Source organism: Salvelinus namaycush, chromosome 1, assembly GCF_016432855.1.
Source record: "Salvelinus namaycush isolate Seneca chromosome 1, SaNama_1.0, whole genome shotgun sequence".
NCBI lineage: Eukaryota > Metazoa > Chordata > Actinopteri > Salmoniformes > Salmonidae > Salvelinus > Salvelinus namaycush.
The window spans coordinates 8,794,356-8,814,570 of NC_052307.1; the positions used below are offsets into that span (position 1 = coordinate 8,794,356).

The following is a 20,215-nucleotide window of genomic DNA, read 5'->3' on the forward strand; positions in this document are numbered from 1 at the left end:
TTCATTTTTAATTAACTTGTAAAATTTAGGAAAAACAGAATTTCACTTGGACGTCATTGGTTAATGTGTGTAGGTCAGTGACAAAAAATATAAACGTAATCAATTTTAAATTCAGGCTATAACACAACAAAATGTGGGAAAAAAACATGAGTGTGAATACTTTCTGAAGGCATTGTTGGTGTTAGATGTTCATTTTTACTGGTCAAATGAAACGTTTGCCATCATAGTTTGACCCACCACGGCTGCTGTAGTTGCAAGAATATGAACGGTTTGACGTGGAGTGTGGTTATTTCCGCAAAATCTGGATGGAGAAATGGCATGTTGTTAGCCTGCTACCCGTAATTTGAGCTAAATTGAGACGGATTAGAATCGGTTCCCAGGTAGACTGGGTCGGTACTGGAGTGTTGACAACAGTCATTCATAGACTGATCCCATTTTTTCTTCCCTTCATAAAACAGAGCATCATGATTAAAGCCATACTAATATTCAACAACCATGGGAAACCTCGGCTTTCTAAATTCTACGAGCATTACGTGAGTATGCAATGAATTGTTTCGAATCTGCTGTAGCTAACTAGCATGCATATAACAATGTTAGGTTATATAGCTAGCTCTATTTTTGGCTAATTAATTGCACAATTATTATTGCAAACAAACAAGGTTAAGTAGCTAACGTTATACTGGTTTATGTGGTGTAATGTGAGACCTAACTGGTTTGTTTACGTGGCTAGCTATGTCATTGATCTTGGGATATGCTATATCAGACTGAGCAACATTGTTATTTTAATAATTAAGCATGTGTCGGAATAGCTATCGTTTTACACACACAGGCTAACCACTGGATTAGGGATGTTCATGTCTCCTCGCAGTCTCGTGCACTGATCACTGAGGAATACATGTTGAGTGTTCGTTCTGTCTGTCCAAAGGGGTTTACGTCACATGACATGCTGATGTTCACGTTATTGACTTGTGCTCCTGCCTATCAATCAATTAATTCCTCATCAAAATTGTTATTTTTTTCTCTAAAAGATGAACATGTATTACTCGTCACAGGCTAGTAGTCAAGGAGACAGACTAGCTAACCATGTAGAGTCCGATATATTAACAGTGGTGTAAAGTACTTAAGTAAAATTACTTTAAAGTACTATTTAAGTAATTTTTGGGGGTGTCTTTACTATTAACATTTTGACAACTTACTTCATTACATTCCTAAAGAAAATTATGTACTTTTTACTCTACATTACATTTTCCCTGACACCCAAAAGGACTCATTACATTTTGAATGTTTAGCAGGACAGAAAATGGTCTAATTCACACTTATCAAGAGAACATCCCTAGTCATCCCTACTGCGTCTGATCTGGCGGACTCACTAAGCACATGCTTCATATGTGAATGATGTCTGAGAGTTGGAGCGTGCCCCTGGCTATCTGTAAATAAATTAAAACTAGAAAATGTGTCCGTATGCTTTTCCTAATATAAGGAATTTGAAATTATTTATACTTGTACTTTTGATACTTAAGTACATTTAAAACCAAATACTTTTACTCAAGTAGTTTTTTACTGGGTGACTTTTACTCGAGTAATTTTCTATTTACAGTACTTATCTTTACTTTTACTCAAGTATGACAATAGTTTTTCCCCCACCACTGTAGATTAACAAAGGCAACCCTGGGGTTGAAGGCACCATGCTCTACCACCTTAGCAACACAGGACTTTACAAAAGGCTATAATCTTTAAATGTTGGTACAGATAAACTAATTCCCAAGGGTAGCTAAGGTGCAATTCCATGGTAACATAATGGCACTGAGACTCAGATTTTTCACTTAAAATGTTTGACAAACAAAAACCATTGATTTCAAAGTTGACAAACTAAATAACTCGATACACAATGACTACTTTTAACAATTTTACACATTCACTGGATTACCTGCGCAGGTGGAAAGTTTGGTAACAGAATTTCTGTAAAATCTCCCTCAGTTTGTTGTCCATTTTCCCAAAACTCTGTTAAATACAGTACATTCAGAAAGTATTCAGACCCCTTGACATTTTTCACATTTTGCTACGTTACAGCCTTATTCTAAAATGGATGAAATTGCCCCCCCCCCCCCCCCAGAAATCTACACACATTACCCCATAATGACAAAGCAGAATTTCTTTGCAAATTTATAAATATATATATATATATATATCGATATATATCTATATCACATTTACATAAGTATTCAGACCCTTTAATCAGTACTTTGTTGAATCACCTTTGACAGCAATTACAGCCTCCAGTATTATTGGACCTGATGCTACACGCTTGGCACACCTGTATTTGGGGAGTTTCTCCTATTCTTCTCTGCAGATTCTCTCAAGCTTTGTCAGGTTGCCTGGTGAGCGTCACTGCACAGCTATTTTCAGGTCTCTCCAGAGATGTTAGATCGGGTTCAAGTCCGGGCCTTCGCTGGTTCACTCAAGAACTTTCAGAGATTTGTCCTGAAGCCACTCCTGCATTGTCTTGGCTGTGTGCTTAGGGTCGTTGTCCTGTTCGAAGGTGAACCTTCGCCCCAGTCTGAGGTCCTGAGCACTCTGGAGAAGGTTTTCATCAAGGATCTCTCTGTACTTTGCTCTGTTCATCTTTCCCTCGATCCTGACTAGTCTCCCAGTCCCTGCCGCTGAAAAACATCCCCACAGCATGATGCTGCCACCACCATACTTCACCGTAGGGATGGTACCAGGTTTCCTCCAGACGTGACGCTTGGCATTCAGGCCAAAGAGTTCAATCTTGGTTTCATCAGACCAGAGAAACCAAATAAATAAATGCTTCATAGAGTTCAAGTAAGACACATCTCAGCATCAATTGCGTGAATCAGGCCTTCATGGTCGAATGGCTGCAAAGAAACCACTACTAAAGGACACCAATAATAAGAAGAGACTTGCTTGTGCTAAGAAACACAAGCAATGGATATTAGACCGGTGGAAATCTGTCCTTTGGTCTGATGAGTCCAAATTTTAGATTTTTGGTTCCAACCGTCGTGTTTTTGTGAGACACAGAGTAGGTGAACGGATGATCTCCGCATGTGTGGTTCCCACTATGGAGGAGAGGTGTGGAGGTGCTTTGTTTGTGACACTGTCAGTGATTTATTTAGAATTTAAGGTACAGTTAACCAGTCTGGCTACCACACCATTCTGCAGTGATACGCCATCCCATCTGGTTTGCGCTTAGTGGGACTATTATTTGTTTTTCAACAGGACAATGACCCAAAACACACCTCCAGGCTGTGTAAGAGCTATTTGACCCAGAAGGAGAGTGATGGTGCTGCATCAGATGACCTGGCCTCCACAATAACCCAATTGGGGTGGTTTGGGTTGAGTTGGACTGCAGAGTGAAGGAAAAGCAGTCAAAAAGTGCTCAGCATATGTGGGAACTCCTTCAAGACTGGTGGAATAGCATTCCTCATGAAGCTGGTTGAGAGAATGCCAAGAGTGTGCAAAGCTGTCAAGGCAAATGGTGGCTACTTTGAAGAATCTAAAATATATTTTGATTTGTATAACTCTTATTTATTTTTGTTTGGTTACTACATGATTACATGTGTTATTTCATAGTTTGATGTCTTCTATTGACTGGTACTGTATGTAAATAAGGTATTTATGTTTTACATTTTTAATGCATTTGCAAAAAATTCTAAAAATCTGTTTGCTTTGTCATGTTGGGATATTGTGTGTAGATTGATGAGGAACATTTATTTAATCAATTTTAGAATAAGGCTGTAATGTAACAAAGTGGAAAAAGTCAAGGGGTCTGAATACTTTCCGAATGCACTGCTCATATGAACTGCGTAAAACATTATGTAAACATTATTAAAGTGACCAGTGTTCCATGTCTATGTACATAGGGCAGCAAATTGCAGCTACTGATAGTGAGGATTCTTTCAGTCAGCCACTTGCATAAACACAGAAAACGGTTATTTAAAAAAGCACATGAATAGAACACAGAAATTAGTTATTAGAAAAGCACAAACATGGGTCCTTTCACATGGAAATTACCTACATTTTTTACATGTAATTTTGGAAATATTTCAACAACAGGAGAATTGCTCAAAAAACAAAAATAATATTGACAGCATACTGTATATGCTACTGTGCAATATTGCCCTTTTCGATTTTCCTTTTCTAGAGCGAGGAGAGTGGGTGTCTAGATGTAGAGTGAAGAGTAGGTTTATGAGATATTAGGCTAGACCAGAGTCTCTGTGCTTGCATGGAGAGCTCTCTGCTATGGCCTCTCCCCCTAGTCTCATGCTTCATATCACTTGACTCATTTCACATGATCACTTGAAGGCATTCCCTTTCACTGCAATGACCTGACTTACACATATTTCAGAGAGAACATTTGCAAGAATATGTGGACACTGGAGAGCGTATGCAGTGAATGTCCTGCCACTTCTTTTAGGTTATGAGTGGTAAAATGGCCATTTGGATAGTTTTAAGCATAAATGTTGTGAAGACCTGTACCAAAAGCTTTACATTTTGGTTTTCCCATGAACACTGACTGTATTTGTAATTTATGTTCCACAGAACGAAGACACGGAACAACAAATCATCAGAGAAACATTTCATCTGGTGTCCAAAAGAGATGAGAACGTCTGCAATTTTCTAGAAGGTGGAATGTAAGAGATTTCTTTTAAGACGTCAAACTACACTGGAGTACTGAAATCCATAAGTGTTAAGATGAAGCATTGTCTTAACACTTCCTGATCATGTCACAATGAAATGCATATCCTTTCAATTCCATGTAGACAAATTCAACCATTTGAGCTGATGATGTGGGCTACTCAACATCAATGTTCCACGAGTAGAATCAGCTTTCCATGAGGCAACAGCTCATGACAAATTGCACTGCATGGGAGAGCTAAGGGAGAAAGAGGGAACCTATCAGATGGTGACCAGCAGGGGAGAGATCAATTGGATCATTATGAATAGTTGAATATTCATTCGTCATTCATGAAGCAGTCCCAGGTGTTAGGCTATTGCATTGTGGAACCTCCTCTCATTCAACAGAGACTAATAGAACTGGGGTGTATTCATTAGTGCACACCAGTAGTAAAATGTTTTGCAACAAACGTATTAGACAAATTCAGGTTAGTCTCCCTAGTGAATACACCCCTGGGATCCCTGGTATATGATTGTTGCTACAGTTTAGTCTCATCAACAAATACGATGTTGCTCAAGCAGCTTGACCTTCTACACAGACTCAGGTCAACATGCTTTTATCAGGCCTTATAAAGATTGGTCAAGGCTTCTGTCCTTGGCCTGGACTTAAAGGAAAACTCCACCCCAAAACGATCCTTTTGATATTTGTTTCATTAGTCCATTGCTGATATAATAATGAATGTTGCATCATATGCTGCTAAATGCATCAAACGGGCCAGATTGTTTTTGTCCAACAGATTGACAGGGCCCAGTGGCTAGTGCAGGTTAAAGGAAAATGCCACCCAAAAACTACTCATTGCTATGTTTCATTAGTCCATTATTGATATAGTCCCAAAATGTTTTGCCTGTCAGCAATCAAGTTTTCAACATATGTAATGTTCAAAATACAGAAATCTGCAAAATACATAATCATACGGGCCATATTTCTGTATTTTGAAAGTTACATATCTTGAAAACTTGATTGCTGACATGCAAAACATTTTGGGACTATATCAATAATGTACTAATGAAATAAATATCAAAGGATAGTTTTTTTGTTGGCATTTTTCTTTAACCTGCACTAGTCACTGGGCCCTGTCAATCTGTTGGACGTCTGGATATTCAAATGGTGTATTGTGAATGCTGCTCCTGACCCAGTTACTTGTTCATAAAACCAACATGTTTGGCTGTGTTTCATGTCATTGAATGTGTGTATTGAGTAGGGTTGCACATTTTGGGTAATATTCAGAGGTGGAAACCTTCCATGGGAATTAACGGAAATATATGCAAATTTTTATTAACACCATTTAAATGTAGATGTTTTTTGCATTGGATATATTTACCATATCATATGGAGACAAACATAAACCTTTTACCTTATCATAAGTAGACGTAATTGCAAATGAGTAAATCCTTCCAATATAAAAAAAAAAAAAAAAAACGATTTAGTTACGAATTGAACTTTAATTGAATGAGTTGACTCTTCAGATGGGATGATTTCACTGAACAACAAAAGGGAATATTGAATGATCCATCGCATCTCCCAAAAACGTTTAACATACATCTGTAAAATGATAGTCTAGAAACTAGAGCTTTGGTTGTCTTCCTCTCAGGCTTCCATGTCTTCTCCCTGGACCTCCCCAATGTCCACCTCTTGAACATCAGACTCTGAGGCCTCATCTTCACTGTCACTTTCCAAACTTGTTGAGGATGGCTCGTTATCAAATTTGCTTGGATGGCCACCAATTTTTCAACCTGTGTATTGGTCAGCCTGTTGTGTGCTTTGGTGTGTGTGTTCCCAAACAAGGACCAGTTGCGCTCTGAGGCGGCTGATATTGGTGGGATTTGGAGGAGGATGGAGGCAACAGGGGAAAGAGCCGCAGATCCACGAAGTCTCTTCCACCAGGTGGCTGATGAGATACGTTGGCACGACTGCCATATTGCATCTCCATCCCAAAGCCCTTGCTTGGAAGTGTACTTCGCCAGACTGCCAAGAACCTCATCCAGGCCAAGGTGGCGAGACACGGTAGTGAAGACACCATAGGCCTTGTTGATCTCTGCACCAGACATGATGCCAGCATACTTGGGGTCCAACATGTACGCTGCATTGTGTATAGGCTTCAGGCAGAAGTCTTCATGCTTTTTGATGCATTTCAGAACTGCAGTTTCCACTGCTTGGAGCAACAGTGAAGTGGGCATGGCAGTACGGACTTCATCTCTTACATCTGCAAGCAGAGTCTGAACATCAGACAGGATGGCATTGTCTCCCTCAATCCGTGCAATGGCTACTGCTATCGGTTTCAGGCTGCTTACCATTCTCTCCCAAAATACATAATCTTGGAGGATCCTCTTGATGGGCTGTCCATATCGGCAGACTGTGATATTGCCATTTCTTGGAGAGACTCCTTCCCCTCCAGGAGACTGTCAAAATTATTTTTTAAATATTTTAAACTTATTTATCTAGGCAGGTCAGTTAAGAACAAATTCTTATTTACAATGACGGCTTAGGAACAGTGCCTTGTTCAGGGGCAAAAGGACAGATTTTTATCTTGTCAGCTCGGGGATCCGATCTAGCAACCTTTTGGTTACTGGCCCAACCTCTAACCACTAGGCTACCTGTAGGCTCAATAGCATCTCATTAGTGTGCAAGATCTTGAGAATCAGCTTTACATGTGATGGAAGAGTGATCTGTACATGTGATGGAAGAATGCACTGTGCATGCAGAGGGTTGCAATTCCATTGAATTGGGGATAGTTTAACCAAAATATGCCACAAGACCTAGAATTATGTGTATCCCACAAAAAAGATTCACTGTTAACTTTTTAAAAATGAATTTAAGTAAAATTCCAGGGCTTAACTTCCCATGGAAAGTTTCCGGGAAAATGTCGGAAATTTACCGGAAAGTTTCCGACCCTTTGCAACCCTAGTATTGCGTAATAAACATCACACTGACTGGTGTTTCATTAAGGATCATTGTGCTGACAACTATCCCATGTATTTATTGGTGCCATGTGTGACTGTATTTCCCATGTGGTGTTGACTGTTTCCGATGTACAAGCTATCTATTAACCAACCTTGCTTCACTTCCACATGCTTGCCAGTGTTCACAGATCGTAGGCAAACGCACACCAACTGGGGTGTATTTACTACACGCCAAATGGGGAGGGACCTACTTTAATATTTCCAATAAGAAACACTAGTTTTCCTTAATGTTGTCCGTTGCTATGGTTTGCACTAATGAATACACCCCGTTGAGAACTTTTCGACTGTCCCCTCGTTTTGTTTTTGTGTCGTCAGGTTGATTGGTGGATCTGAGAACAGGCTCATCTACAGACACTATGCCACGCTCTACTTTGTATTCTGCGTCGATTCCTCTGAGAGCGAGCTTGGCATCCTAGACCTTATCCAGGTAACGTTTCTCAAGTCTTGGGGGGATTGTTTTTTGTTGTCGAACTATGAACATTTGGTACCACCATCTTAGACTGGCTTGTTGTTGGTGGACGTGTCATTGATGGAGTGAAACAATGGCCAACCTAACTCGGTAGATTATTACTGTTCAGTGAATGTAATTGTCTCTCCACAGGTGTTTGTGGAAACACTGGACAAATGCTTCGAGAATGTCTGTGAACTTGACTTAATTTTCCACGTGGACAAGGTACAAAGTATTGTATCAACCATATCCTAGCAATACGCTGTTCATTGTTATATGTCCTATATCAGAGACAGTTAAATGTTCACGGTGAATGTGTGACTCCCCATAGACACTGACTGTGCCACTGTGTAATTAATTTACTATAAGACTGTCTAGGTGAATTTATCACCCCTGTGATAACGCTCGGTCCTGCTGGCTCGTCATATCTAGCCAAGTCTGTTGCAGCAAAGCAGGATATTGCGTTACTTTACATGAGATAAGGTTGCATGTGTATATCTCTCATCAGGTCATCTGTTTTCAAGGGTTGTACATCTCCTGTTCACATTTGTTTAGCCTCTTCAATATCAAACAATAATAATTATGTATTTTAATTGTCTAAGAAAAAAAATCCTCTTTGAAATAGATCCTGTAGGTTCCAAATCTGTGAAAGGCACACAGAAAAAGTCCCCCCCCCACCCTCCAGAAAAACATATTTGGGTCACAGAAATGGAATGTTTTCTCAGTCAGAGAATAACCTGTTAATAGATCATCTTCTATTGAACCTGTAGGTCCACAATATACTGGCAGAGATGGTGATGGGGGGGATGGTGCTGGAGACCAACATGAATGAGATCATCATACAGGTGGACGCCCAAAACAAAATGGAGAAATCGGAGGTAAGAGTACTTCTCTAGGACTTCCTATACTCCGGGTACGTGCAGGCATGCGTGTATGCTGGACCCTGCATGTCCTCCTTGTGATGCTCCTGATAAGTATTTGTGCTCTCTGGCGCTCCACTGCTGCACCACATAGAATGCCATTCTCTTCCAACCTACTCCCAAAGATATAATCATCATCATCATAAAACACTGTCTCTTCTACCGAATGTACACATTTTCCAATGCATCTGCGTAATCTTGATCCTCAATAATCACACACCCTCATGAGATACATTGCTCATCCCACTCTACAGACTGGAAATGTCCTGTTGGTGTATTTTGCTTAAATGTGGAGGGGGTGGTAGTGTTTGGATGACTTGAATGGTTAGTTGTGGTCATTCTGATGTTAAAGTTGTCCTGAGCTGAGCTTGTTAACATCTGTGATATCTTGTAGGTGAGTTGTCCACGATGTTAAAGCCTAGATATTGCTTTGTTCTCATGCAGCTGTTGTCACTTTTTTCCTAATTAATTTGCAGATCTCTTTGAATATAGTCTTTACATTTCACCATTCATGAAAACAGATTGTTACAGCCAGAGACAATTTCATGGAATCATTACCATTTGCCAATGGCAGAACAATGCCATTATGACTTAGACAAGATGTATTTTAAATTGACACACACACACAAAGTTCTCTAGTTAAATAAATGAATATGAAGCGAAATATTTAAAAGCCACAAATGTTTATCAGTAAGTTCTTTGAAGGAGATATTTTGTTAGGTTACGTTTGCTTGGCTGTTATTGCAATGTAGTGCTACTACACAATATAAGGTTACATGGTGAAACTCTGAAGTCCCATGGATGTGTAACTTGCTGTTAAGTTCTTTTTGTTTCAAACATCTACAGATGTTTTACCTCACTGTAGCAGTGTGGCTGTGTTTAACAACGAAAACAATGCTTTGGTAACAACTTTAGGCCGCATTTTGTGGTTGATCAAATGGAATCATTATTGACATGTAAGCCGAGTCTTTGACTGTTCAACAAACAGATGTGCTCTGTCTTTTCCTTCTTGGACCTACCCTAGACCGCAGTGTTCCTCATAATCATTCAAACTTCAACACCAATGCTAATTCTGAGTCATAAGAATGATGTAAACTAAATCAATTCCAAGCAGTATGTAAAAAAAAAAAAAAGAAAAAAAGAAAAAAAAAAGACAAAATCAATACCTATTGGTTTAGAATGATAGGCTGGATTTAGTTAACTTTCACATGCTCAACCAGCTCAATGTGAAACTCTAACTGTTTCTTTGACTGGAGATGTTGAGGCGTCTCAGATCAGTGTCTATGAATGTGGTCTACGGTAGGTCTTATCACTTTCTATTTATACTGAACAAAAATATAAACACAACAATTTCTAAGATTTTACGGAGTTACCGTTCATATGAGGAAATCAGTCAATTGAAATAATTTCATTAGGCCCTAATCTATGGATTTCACATGACTGGGCAGGGGAGCAGCCATGGGTGGTCCTGGGAGGGTATAGGCTCACCCACTTGGGTGCCAGGCCCAGCCAATCCGAATGAGTCTTTCCCCACACAAGGGTTTTATTACAGACAGAAATACTCCTCAGCTTCATCAGCTGTCCGGGTGGCTGGTCTCAGATGATCCTGCAGGTGAAGAAGCCGGATGTGGAGGTCCTGGGCTGGTGTGGTTACACGTGGTCTGCGGTTGTGAGGCCGTTTGGACGTACTGCCAAATTCTCTAAAACGACGTTGTGTCCGGTTTATGGTAGTGAAATGAACATTCTATTCTGTGGCAACAGCTCTGGTGGACATTCCTGCAGTCAGCATGCGAATATCACGCTCCATCAAAGACATCTGTGGCATTGTGTTGTGTGACAAAACTGCACATTTTAGAGTGGCCTTTTATTGTCTCCAGCACAAGGTGCACCTGTGTAATGATCATGCTGTTCAATCAGCTTCTTGATATGCCACACCTGTCAGGTGGATGGATTAGCTTGGCAAAGGAGAAATACTCACTAACAGGGATATAAACAAATGTGAGCACAAAATCTGAGCTCAATAAGCTTTTTGTGCTTATGAAACATTTCTGGGATCTTTTATTTCAGCTCATGAAACATGGCACCAACACTTTACATGCTGTTTATATTGTTGTTCAGTGTATATATAAACTGTAATTACTTTGATCTGCTTTAACAACATTCCTCATTCCTCTTTTTCCCTGACGCTTTCTAGTTCTTTCCATTCTTCTCTCTTTACAGACGTTTATCTTTCAGTCTCCCAGACAGGACAGGTAGACACAGGTACTGCTAAATTTCCAACCAAGTACTGTAACCTCCCAAATTGACACTATACCTAGTTCTCCATGGGCCGACCACTTAATAGCAAAGCGACGTCACTGACATCAAAATATTTTAGAGCAGACCCAACAATTTATCACTGTTACTTAAAGAGAGTAATGAAACCCCATATTGCTTAGCTACTATTAAGGAAATTGCTTAACATGTTTCAATTATCATTTGAAACTTCCATGTATGGTGAAAGTAAATCGTTTTTAGGATAACAGGGACTTAATATTGGGCAGACTAGGCTTAGCCATACAGAACTGTTTGTCAGCTATACCTGCCATAGTTTATTTTTATTTTGCCTGAATCAAAAAATAAACGGGTCCTATCATAGTCCAAATAAAAAATGTTTTTACAGCTGATGTATTACTATGTCATACACTACAACTAGGGTCTGGAGTTGTTTACCAGATCAGGAAAATGCCCTAGGAAAATAATCCCCCCCCCCACCACTCTGGGACATGTGGTGCCACCTCTGTAATCACCACACACGGTTACAAGTGAAAAAACATCTATTCGTATGATCTACATTTTGCTTCCATAGCTTTACGTGGCTCAGTGCAGCCAGCAGCTACTGCTAAAAAAATCTGAATGTTACAGGCTGTTACTGCAATTTCAGGTAACTCAATAAAACAAGTTTCAAATATTAGGAATAATACATTTCAGCTGTTTCAAAAACATTGCTCCGCTATTACCATTTATACGTTGGGAGTGTTGGCTCAATGAGACCATTCTGTTTACACCTGCTTCAAGGGTGGCAACTGTCACCTCCAGATGTAGCGCGAGAGACGCAAGTTTACATTTGAGTAATACGTGTAGCCGACGGTACTTTTACCAAAAGTATAGTAAGTAAGAAGAGCAGTGGAGGCTGCTGAGGGAAGGACGGCTCCTAATAATGTCTGTAACAGAGCAAATGGAATGGCATCAAACACCTGGAAACCATGTGTTTTGATGTATTTGATATCATTACACTCCTTCCGCTCCAGCCATTACCACGAGCCCGTCCTCCCCAATTAATGTGCCACCGACCTCCTGTGGTGAGGCTCTAAGAGGTGCAATTATACTGTTCACATGTCTGGTCTGGCTCGGTGTTTGTGTCTGTAACAGAGGTCTCGTCTCAATTTCGCAGGTGCTGAAAATTTCAAGCCACATCTTGCTAGGCTCATAGCTAGCCAAGTACAACACAGCATGTTTATCTCTACGGGTCCTTGTCACCACGCTCTGCTTTGCTGCCCTATAACTCTCATCAGACTGCTTTTATGACACGTGTAAACCACTGTTTACATACATGAAATGTGTTTTTTCCCCCCCCTGGTGTGTGACATCAGTGTTTATTAATCAACAGACCATATCCCAAGCCAGTCATTTGGTTTTCCAGGCAGTCACAGCTCAGTGCTGACACCGTAGTAATGCCTGTTTGGGGAAACCTATGGAACATAGTTTTAGTATGGTGTGATTCTTAACATAGCTATGTGTGACTGAGTACTAGACCAGAAACCTAGGCCTTTGGGCAACTGGCAAGGAGCAAGTCTAATTTGTCTCCCTTGAGTTGTTACATATAGTGTAGGCTATACAGTATAATTTAGTTGACTGGCTGCCAAGGTCAGTAAAAACCCAGGGTTGTTCTCATTGAGGACAGTAGCTACTCTGTATTGTCACTCAACTTGAGGGCAGCAAAATTTATGAAGGACACTTAAACTGCCCTCGTGTTTTTAATTACAGAGGATGAAATTAGAATTCTGTGTACGTCAAGGGTTATAACTGGTTCAGGGAACAAAACTGGAACCTGGAATGAAAGTGAGCTATACTGTTCCGGAACCGAACTGTTATTTTAAAAGCATTGGAACCGGTTAATACTATTATTTTAAGTTCCGGGCAACAAGAAAAAAATCTCCCACAAAAACCCAGCGAAGCGCCTATGCAAAGTCCTCCCTCTGTTAATCTGAAACTTCTTCCAGCGTCTGCCTGCCAGCTGAACATCTTTGCCAGTGTGTGTGCGTGTGTAGGCTACCTGCCCCTCCCCCTCCGAAGCATAGCAATAGCCTACTGATGTTACAAGTGTGATTCAGAAGATAGGGAGAGACATTTCTTATTAGAGAAGAATGGATTTACTTTTTCATTGCTAGTTTGGGATACTATAGTTATCACATTTCACATTGGATTTATTAACCACAAAAAGGTAAGATGTGTTTTTAATTTTGGTGCCGCGCTGCACACAGAAGCTTGTTAGTGATCTAGCATCTCTGGTCCAACGTTAAGCCAACTCTGAAATTCAAAGACATTCAAAATTCCTCTAGATGCCGCTCCTCCGTATATATAATTCTTTATTTTGTTGGTCGGGAACATTGGAACAGAACGAAGGGTTCTGCTCAGAACAAAACCATTGGAAAATAATTTTAGAAATGGCTAAACAACTGGTTTAAACATTTAGTGAATGCTACTGATTTAATATTTGTAACCGGTCCTATGGTAGTTGAAAAGAGATGCCTAGTTCTACTCATTTTCACAACTAGAAAGTGTAGCCTAGTAGCTAGAAGCTGATTGAATTTAAATGTTTGGGTCTGACTGTTGAACAGCTGTGATTTTTAAAAGCAATCCCTCAATCTAGGGATCAAGAAATGTTATTCATAGCAAATGTCCATTACTTATTTTGCTATTGACATTTCAAACAATTTAGTTTTGTATCTCAAATTATATTAAACTTTTATATCATTTTCTATTGAACAATGCTTTGAAATTCACTGCTTTAGTGTTTCTCCTCCCTCTCCTTCAGTATACCGTAGAGTAGACACCCTGCTGTGTCACAGTATTACAACAATTCCCCACATGGTTCATGTCATTGGGTAATGCCGTGGAAATAACTCTCAACATTGAATAGCTGTCGCTTGCATCTTCTATGTACTTTTTTAAATAATCAAACATTAGCCTAGATTGAACATAGTCACCCACGTTACCAACTATTAAGTCCTTACCTTACCGTGTGAAGAGTTCCCTTCTGAGTTGTTAAAATTGTAATATATTACAGTATATCCTTGAAAAAGTTACTAAATGTTCTAACTGGTAAAACAGTCGGTTTGTTGTACTTAAGGAATGGTCATAAAAAGGTCTATGAAACTATTATGAATTCTAATAATGGTGTTATATTTCACTGAGAAATATTTAAGCTGTAAGAAATGTTCACATACAGATTTGTTTTTATTTATTCAACCTTTAACTAGGCAAGTCAGTTAAGAGCAAATTATTATTTACAATGACGGCCTACCCTGGCCAAACCCTCCCTTAACTCTGATGGCGCTGGGCCAATTTTGCGCCGCCATATGGGACTCCCGATCACAGCCAGTTGTGATACAGCCTTGGATCGAACCCGGGTCTGTAGTGACGCCTCTAGCACTGCGATGCAGTGCCTTAGACCGCTGTGCCACTCGGTCCCCCTCACTCGGTCCCCTTACAGATGTGAGTAAGCAGTAAATCTTAGTGTAGAGTGATTTACATTAGGCCATCTGATATTGCTCTAGTTAGTTTCCCAAGACACATAGCCTATATGAGACATTTCACTTCAGTCACATGCCCAATTTATGTTTTCTAAATTCTATAAACATTCTATCATTTCTTCCTCATATCAAAATCCATTTTTTTCTGCTTTACCCAATTCTCTCCTTGCATTTGTATCCTTATCGGTCCTTAAGAATTTGGTTGGTTCACTTTTCAAGCAATGCTGCCTCTGTCTTAAAAGTAAATTGAATATTTTAAGATCAATGAACGTAGCACTATGTTCTCATATTTGAGTCATAATTGGCCCTGGTTGTGATGTAAATCATAAATGAACCAAATATTGCTTGTGCATATGAAGCTAGGCATTTGAATGTACATGTGCACATGGTCTGTTTTTTAATAGTTGATGCTTTGCATTTTGTCTGGTGTCTGTGGTGCTGTATGTTTCGTCCTGTGCGGTTGTGTGTCCCTGTCCATTGTGAGGGTCGAGTGGTGTAAGGGTTTCTAGGTACTCTTAACTCTGTTATATTTATGTTTTGTATCTAGGCTGGTATTGCAGGAGCCCCTGCTCGCGCAGTGTCAGCCGTAAAGAACATGAACCTCCCCGAAATGCCCAGAAACATCAACATTGGAGACATCAGCATAAAAGTGCCAAACTTACCCTCCTTCAAATAGCTGGCAAGACCCACCGTGCAGAAGTCAACCAATGTTTACCATGCAATTGTTTAACCAAAATCCGAACAAATACCAACTTTTCTCAAAGAGCATGAAGGTACTGTGTGAATTTCTTTGGCGTTAACTTTTTTTTTTTTCTCCCTGGTTTTAAATGAATGTCGTTGTGGCTTTGTTCTGTTTGAGAAAATGAAGTATTTATTTATTCCATTCCTCGACCCTCACTGGAGGTGTGCCCTTATGTCGTGGCTGCTACAGTATTGGACATTCATACTTTAGTAGTGGTTTGTAAAAAATACTTAACAGAATATTCTTATATACAGTATATGATGCACAGGAGGTTGGAGGCATCTTAATTAGGAAGGACGGGCTTGTGGTAATGGCTGTAGCGGAATATGTGGAATGGTATTCCATTCACTCCGTTCCAGCAATTATGAGCTGTCCTCCCCTCACCAGCCTCCACTGATATGACGATATATGCTGAAATTGTATTTCTTTGTCTTACCTGTATACACAATGGTTTAAACAAATGATCTTGTCTTGTCAAAAATGTTTCTCTTGATTTAATCAGTGCATGTGTTTTTTGTTTTTTGCAACTTAATAAACTACTGAATCATTTTTTGCCTATTTGGAATTTGTGTTGGCAGTTAAAGGTTTCATTGTATTCAATAATATAATAGCGCAGTTAAGTATGTTTGTCTGAAAGAAGATCAAGTTGGACCACAGTTTGATCTAAGTAGGTAACATCTTATTTATGGACATTGTCAAAGACTCCAGTCATCAAGTCATAGACTATTCTCTTTGCTATCGCACAGCAAGCGGTACTGCAGCGCATTGACTCGGTACCAGTACCCCCTTTATATAGCCTCGTTATTATTTTATTGTGTAACTTTTTATTACATTTTTTACTTTAGTAAATATTTTCTTAACTGTTTCTTGAGCTGCATTGTTAGTTAAGGACTACCGACAACACCTGTTGTATTCGGCGCATGTGACATAACATTTTATTTGAACCCATGATTACATTTTGAAGTGATTGATGCGCCATGCTACTAGATAAAGCTATACGCCATCATAAAGTATATTAGTGGCCAGTACTTGACTAAACTACAATGCCATTGATAGATAATTGATTCACAATTTTCTGCGATTTGGAACAAAGTCATGCACAAATATACGACAGTCTGTGCATTTCGGCCATTATGGAGTTCGTATGACAGCACGTGACTGCTTTAGGCCAAGGGTTGCGCTGCTTTTATGCAGAAAAATAATTTAAAAAATGTAATTGTCAGTTCGTAAGCAAACCAGTAATATATACCTTATTGTTAATTATAACAGCATAGATTACAATGTAATATTACATTGATTTGGAATTTGTGTGTAATAAAGTGGTTTAGAAAATGAACGCGCTGAGTGCGCAATGTAAATGGTCGCGAATGCAGCGTTTCATAACAGGAAGAGAAAATAAGGATTCCTGCTGTTGCATTTTGTAGTGACAGATTTAAACGAATAATATATTTGTTCAACATACAGAAGACCGTGATGGCTGCCATAATCACAGAAACACAAAGGTTGGCATTTAGTTAACGTTTATTCTACTTCAAGGTAACATGTTTTCTAACTGAAACGTTAAGCTAGCCCTGCTAGCTAGCAAGTTAATAAGATAGCTTGATAAATATAAGTCAAAAAGTCATCTTGCTAGTCAATCTTTATGAAATTGCCCGAGGGTCTCACTCTATAGCAATATTTACATGAGAAATAGAGGGCATGTTACAGCCATAAGAATCAGACTTTCGTTAATTTCTTAAGGGGCGATGGAACTATACAGTACGAGCGTAAGGTCGGCAATTGTTAGGCTAGTCCTACTCATCCATTCATGAGAGCAGTTTCATCCATGTCTGTTAGCTGACGTTAGTTAGCTAATTGTGCTCCACACAATCTGACGTTGTTATTCAATCCACAGCATAAAAGAAGCAGTAACTTCCATCAACACAATTGAACTGAATAAATTCTCCAGACTACTTTCACGAATTCTGCAGAAACTTCACCTGAAGGTAGGTGTCTCGAGAGAGCAAGTCAGGTGACGTATAATTGGCATAACATAGACATATGTTCCAGAATACTCTTGCCTGGTCTCTCTTGCTAACTCCATTGCTGTCATTGTTCAGCCTGACAATTCATGACGGTTTAGTTGGTGAGAAAGAAGAAACCGACTGGCACCCAGGCTACATAAACTCTGTATCATGCATGCTAAGCCTCACTTGGGTTTTATAGAATAGTGCAAGTGGCACTGGTGTTTCTAGTGCCGTCAAACATCAGGCCTTAGTCATGATACTACTGCAGCCCACTTGAATCAATTTTCCCAGTACATGTGTTTACAAAGAATGATGAAGTTAATTGTGTCCTTCAGGAAGAGCGCACGTTCAGTGAGGAGGAAGAACAGAAACTGCAGAGTGCTTTGTCATTGGACAAGCAGAATCTCAGTCTGGTGCTGGATACAACTGCCTTCATTCTAGAACAGGTAAGTAGGCCTTGATGTTCACCTCAACTCCAGCTACACTAAAATAACCTTACGTATGTGCACACCTGCTTGTCAAACATCTCATTCCAAAAATAATGGGCATTAAAATGGAGTTGGTCCCCCTCTTTGCTGCTGCTATAACAACCTACACTCTTCTGGGAAGGCTTTCCACTAGATGTTGGAACATTGCTGCAGGGACTTGCTTCCATTCAGCCACGAGCGTTAGTGAGGTCGGGCACTGATTAGAGATTCGACCGATTAATCTAGGCTGTCCCCAACCTGTTGCCACAAAGTTGGAAGCACAGAATTGTCTCGGTGGTCCCGTTCTGTGAGCTTATGTGGACTGCTTATGTGGACTACCACTTTGCAGCTGAGCCTTTTGTTGCTTCTAGAAGTTTCCACTTCACAATAACAGCACTTAAAGTTGACGGGGGCAGCTCTAGCAGGGCAGGAATTTGACAAATTCACTTGTTGGAAAGGTGGCATCCTATGACGGTGCCACGTTGAAAGTCTCTGAACTCTTCAGTACGGGCCATTCTACTCCCTATGCTCATTTTTTTTATATACAAATGTCAGCAACGGGTGTGGCTGAAATAACCAAATCCACTAATTTGAAGGTGTGTCCATAGACTTTTGTTTATACAGTGCATTTGGAAATTATTCAGACCCCTTCACTTTTTCCACATTTTGTTACGTCACAGCCTTATTCTAAAATTGATGAAATCATTTTTCCCTCATCAATCTATGCACAATACCCCATAATGACAAAATAAAAATAGTTTTTTTTTGAAGTTTTTGCAAATGTATTAAAAATAAAAACTGAAATTACATTTACATAAGTATTCAGACTCTTTACTCAGTACTTTGTTGAAGCACTTTTGGCAGTGATTACAGCCTAGTGTCTTCTTGGGTATGATGCTACAAGCTTGTCACACCTGTATTTGGGGAGTTTCTCCCATTCTCCTCTGTAGATCCTCTCAAGCTCTGTCAGGTTGGATCTACACTGCCGCTCAAAAGCTTGGGGTCACTTAGAAATGTCCTTGTTCTTGAAAGAAAAGCTATTTTTTTGTCCATTGACATAAGATGAAATTGATCAGAAATACAGTGTAGACATTGTTAATGTTGTAAATGACTATTGTAGCTGGAAACGGCAGATTTTTAAAATGGAATATCTACATAGGCCCATTATCAGCAACCATCACTCCTGTGTTCCAATGGCACATTGTTAGCTAGTCCAAGTTTATCATTTTAAAAGGCTAATTGAAAATTAGAAAACCCTTTTTTTAAGTTTACATTTACATTTTAACATTTTAAGTCATTTAGCAGACGCTCTTATCCAGAGCGACTTACAAATTGGAAAGTTCATACATATTCATCCTGGTCCCCCCGTGGGAATTGAACCCTGGTCCCCCCGTGGGAAATGAACCCACAACCCTGGCGTTGCAAGCGCCATGCTCTACCAACTGAGCCACACGGGACCAAGTTAATTATGTTAGCACAGCTGAAAACTGTTGTTCTGATTAAAGAAGCAATAAAACTGGCTTTTAGACTAGTTGAGAATCTGGAGCATCAGTACTTGTGGGTTTGATTACAGGCTCAAAATGGCTAGAAACAAAGAACTTTCTTCTGAAACTCGTTAGTCTATTCTTGTTCTGAGAAATGAAGGCTATTCCATGCGAGAAATTGCCAAGAAACTGAAGATCTCATTCAACGCTGTGTACTACTCCCTTCACAGAACAGCGCAAACTGGCTCTAACCAGAATAGAAAGAGTGGGAGGCCCTGGTGCACAACTGAGCAAGAGGACAAGTACATTAGAGTGTCTAGTTTGAGAAACAGACGCCTCACAAGTCCTCAACTGGCAGCTTCATTAAATAGTATCCGCAAAACACCAGTCTCAACGTCAACAGTGAAGAGGCGACTACGGGATGCTGGCCTTCTAGGCAGAGTTGCAAAGAAAATGCCATAGTGGCCAATAAAAAGAAAAGATTAAGATGGGCAAAAGAACAGACACTGGACAGAGGAACTCTGCCTAGAAGGCCAGCATCCCGTAGTCGCCTCTTCACTGTTGGCGTTGAGACTGGTGTTTTGCGGATACTATTTAATGAAGCTGCCGGACAGCTCTCTTCAGAGCTCTGGCTAGGCTCAAGGACATTCAGAGACTTGTTCCGAAGCCACTCCTGTGTTGTCTTGGCTGTTTGCTT

The 20,215-nt window shown here is 39.9% G+C and overlaps 2 protein-coding genes across 2 annotated transcripts in view; both read left to right on the top strand.

The window, feature by feature from the left end:
* Positions 1 to 274: 274 nt before the first annotated feature.
* Positions 275 to 16,110, top strand: LOC120044968 (AP-3 complex subunit sigma-1-like). Its single transcript, XM_038989786.1, has 6 exons — positions 275 to 533; positions 4,561 to 4,652; positions 7,972 to 8,083; positions 8,258 to 8,329; positions 8,875 to 8,982; positions 15,367 to 16,110. Exons 1-6 carry the CDS (start codon positions 465 to 467, stop codon positions 15,493 to 15,495), a joined length of 582 nt encoding a protein of 193 aa, XP_038845714.1. The 5' UTR covers positions 275 to 464; the 3' UTR covers positions 15,496 to 16,110.
* Positions 16,111 to 16,902: 792 nt separating this feature from the next.
* Positions 16,903 to 20,215, top strand: part of LOC120045040 (COMM domain-containing protein 10-like) — a 37,981-nt gene continuing 34,668 nt past the window's right edge. The window contains exons 1-3 of the mRNA XM_038989908.1: positions 16,903 to 17,063; positions 17,456 to 17,546; positions 17,903 to 18,013. Coding sequence (XP_038845836.1) covers positions 17,035 to 17,063; positions 17,456 to 17,546; positions 17,903 to 18,013 — 231 coding nt within the window. The 5' untranslated portion in view covers positions 16,903 to 17,034. The remainder of the gene's footprint in view (positions 17,064 to 17,455; positions 17,547 to 17,902; positions 18,014 to 20,215) is intronic.

What these genes read in the sequence shown, in the direction of transcription:
- LOC120044968 (XM_038989786.1), top strand. Translation starts at nt 465, where the DNA reads ATGATTAAAGCCATACTAATATTCAACAACCATGGGAAACCTCGGCTT. An exon ending in GCATCCTAGACCTTATCCAG is followed by an intron (nt 8,084 to 8,257) that starts GTAACGTTTCTC and finishes GTCTCTCCACAG; the next exon opens with GTGTTTGTGGAAACACTGGA. An exon ending in TAATTTTCCACGTGGACAAG is followed by an intron (nt 8,330 to 8,874) that starts GTACAAAGTATT and finishes TTGAACCTGTAG; the next exon opens with GTCCACAATATACTGGCAGA.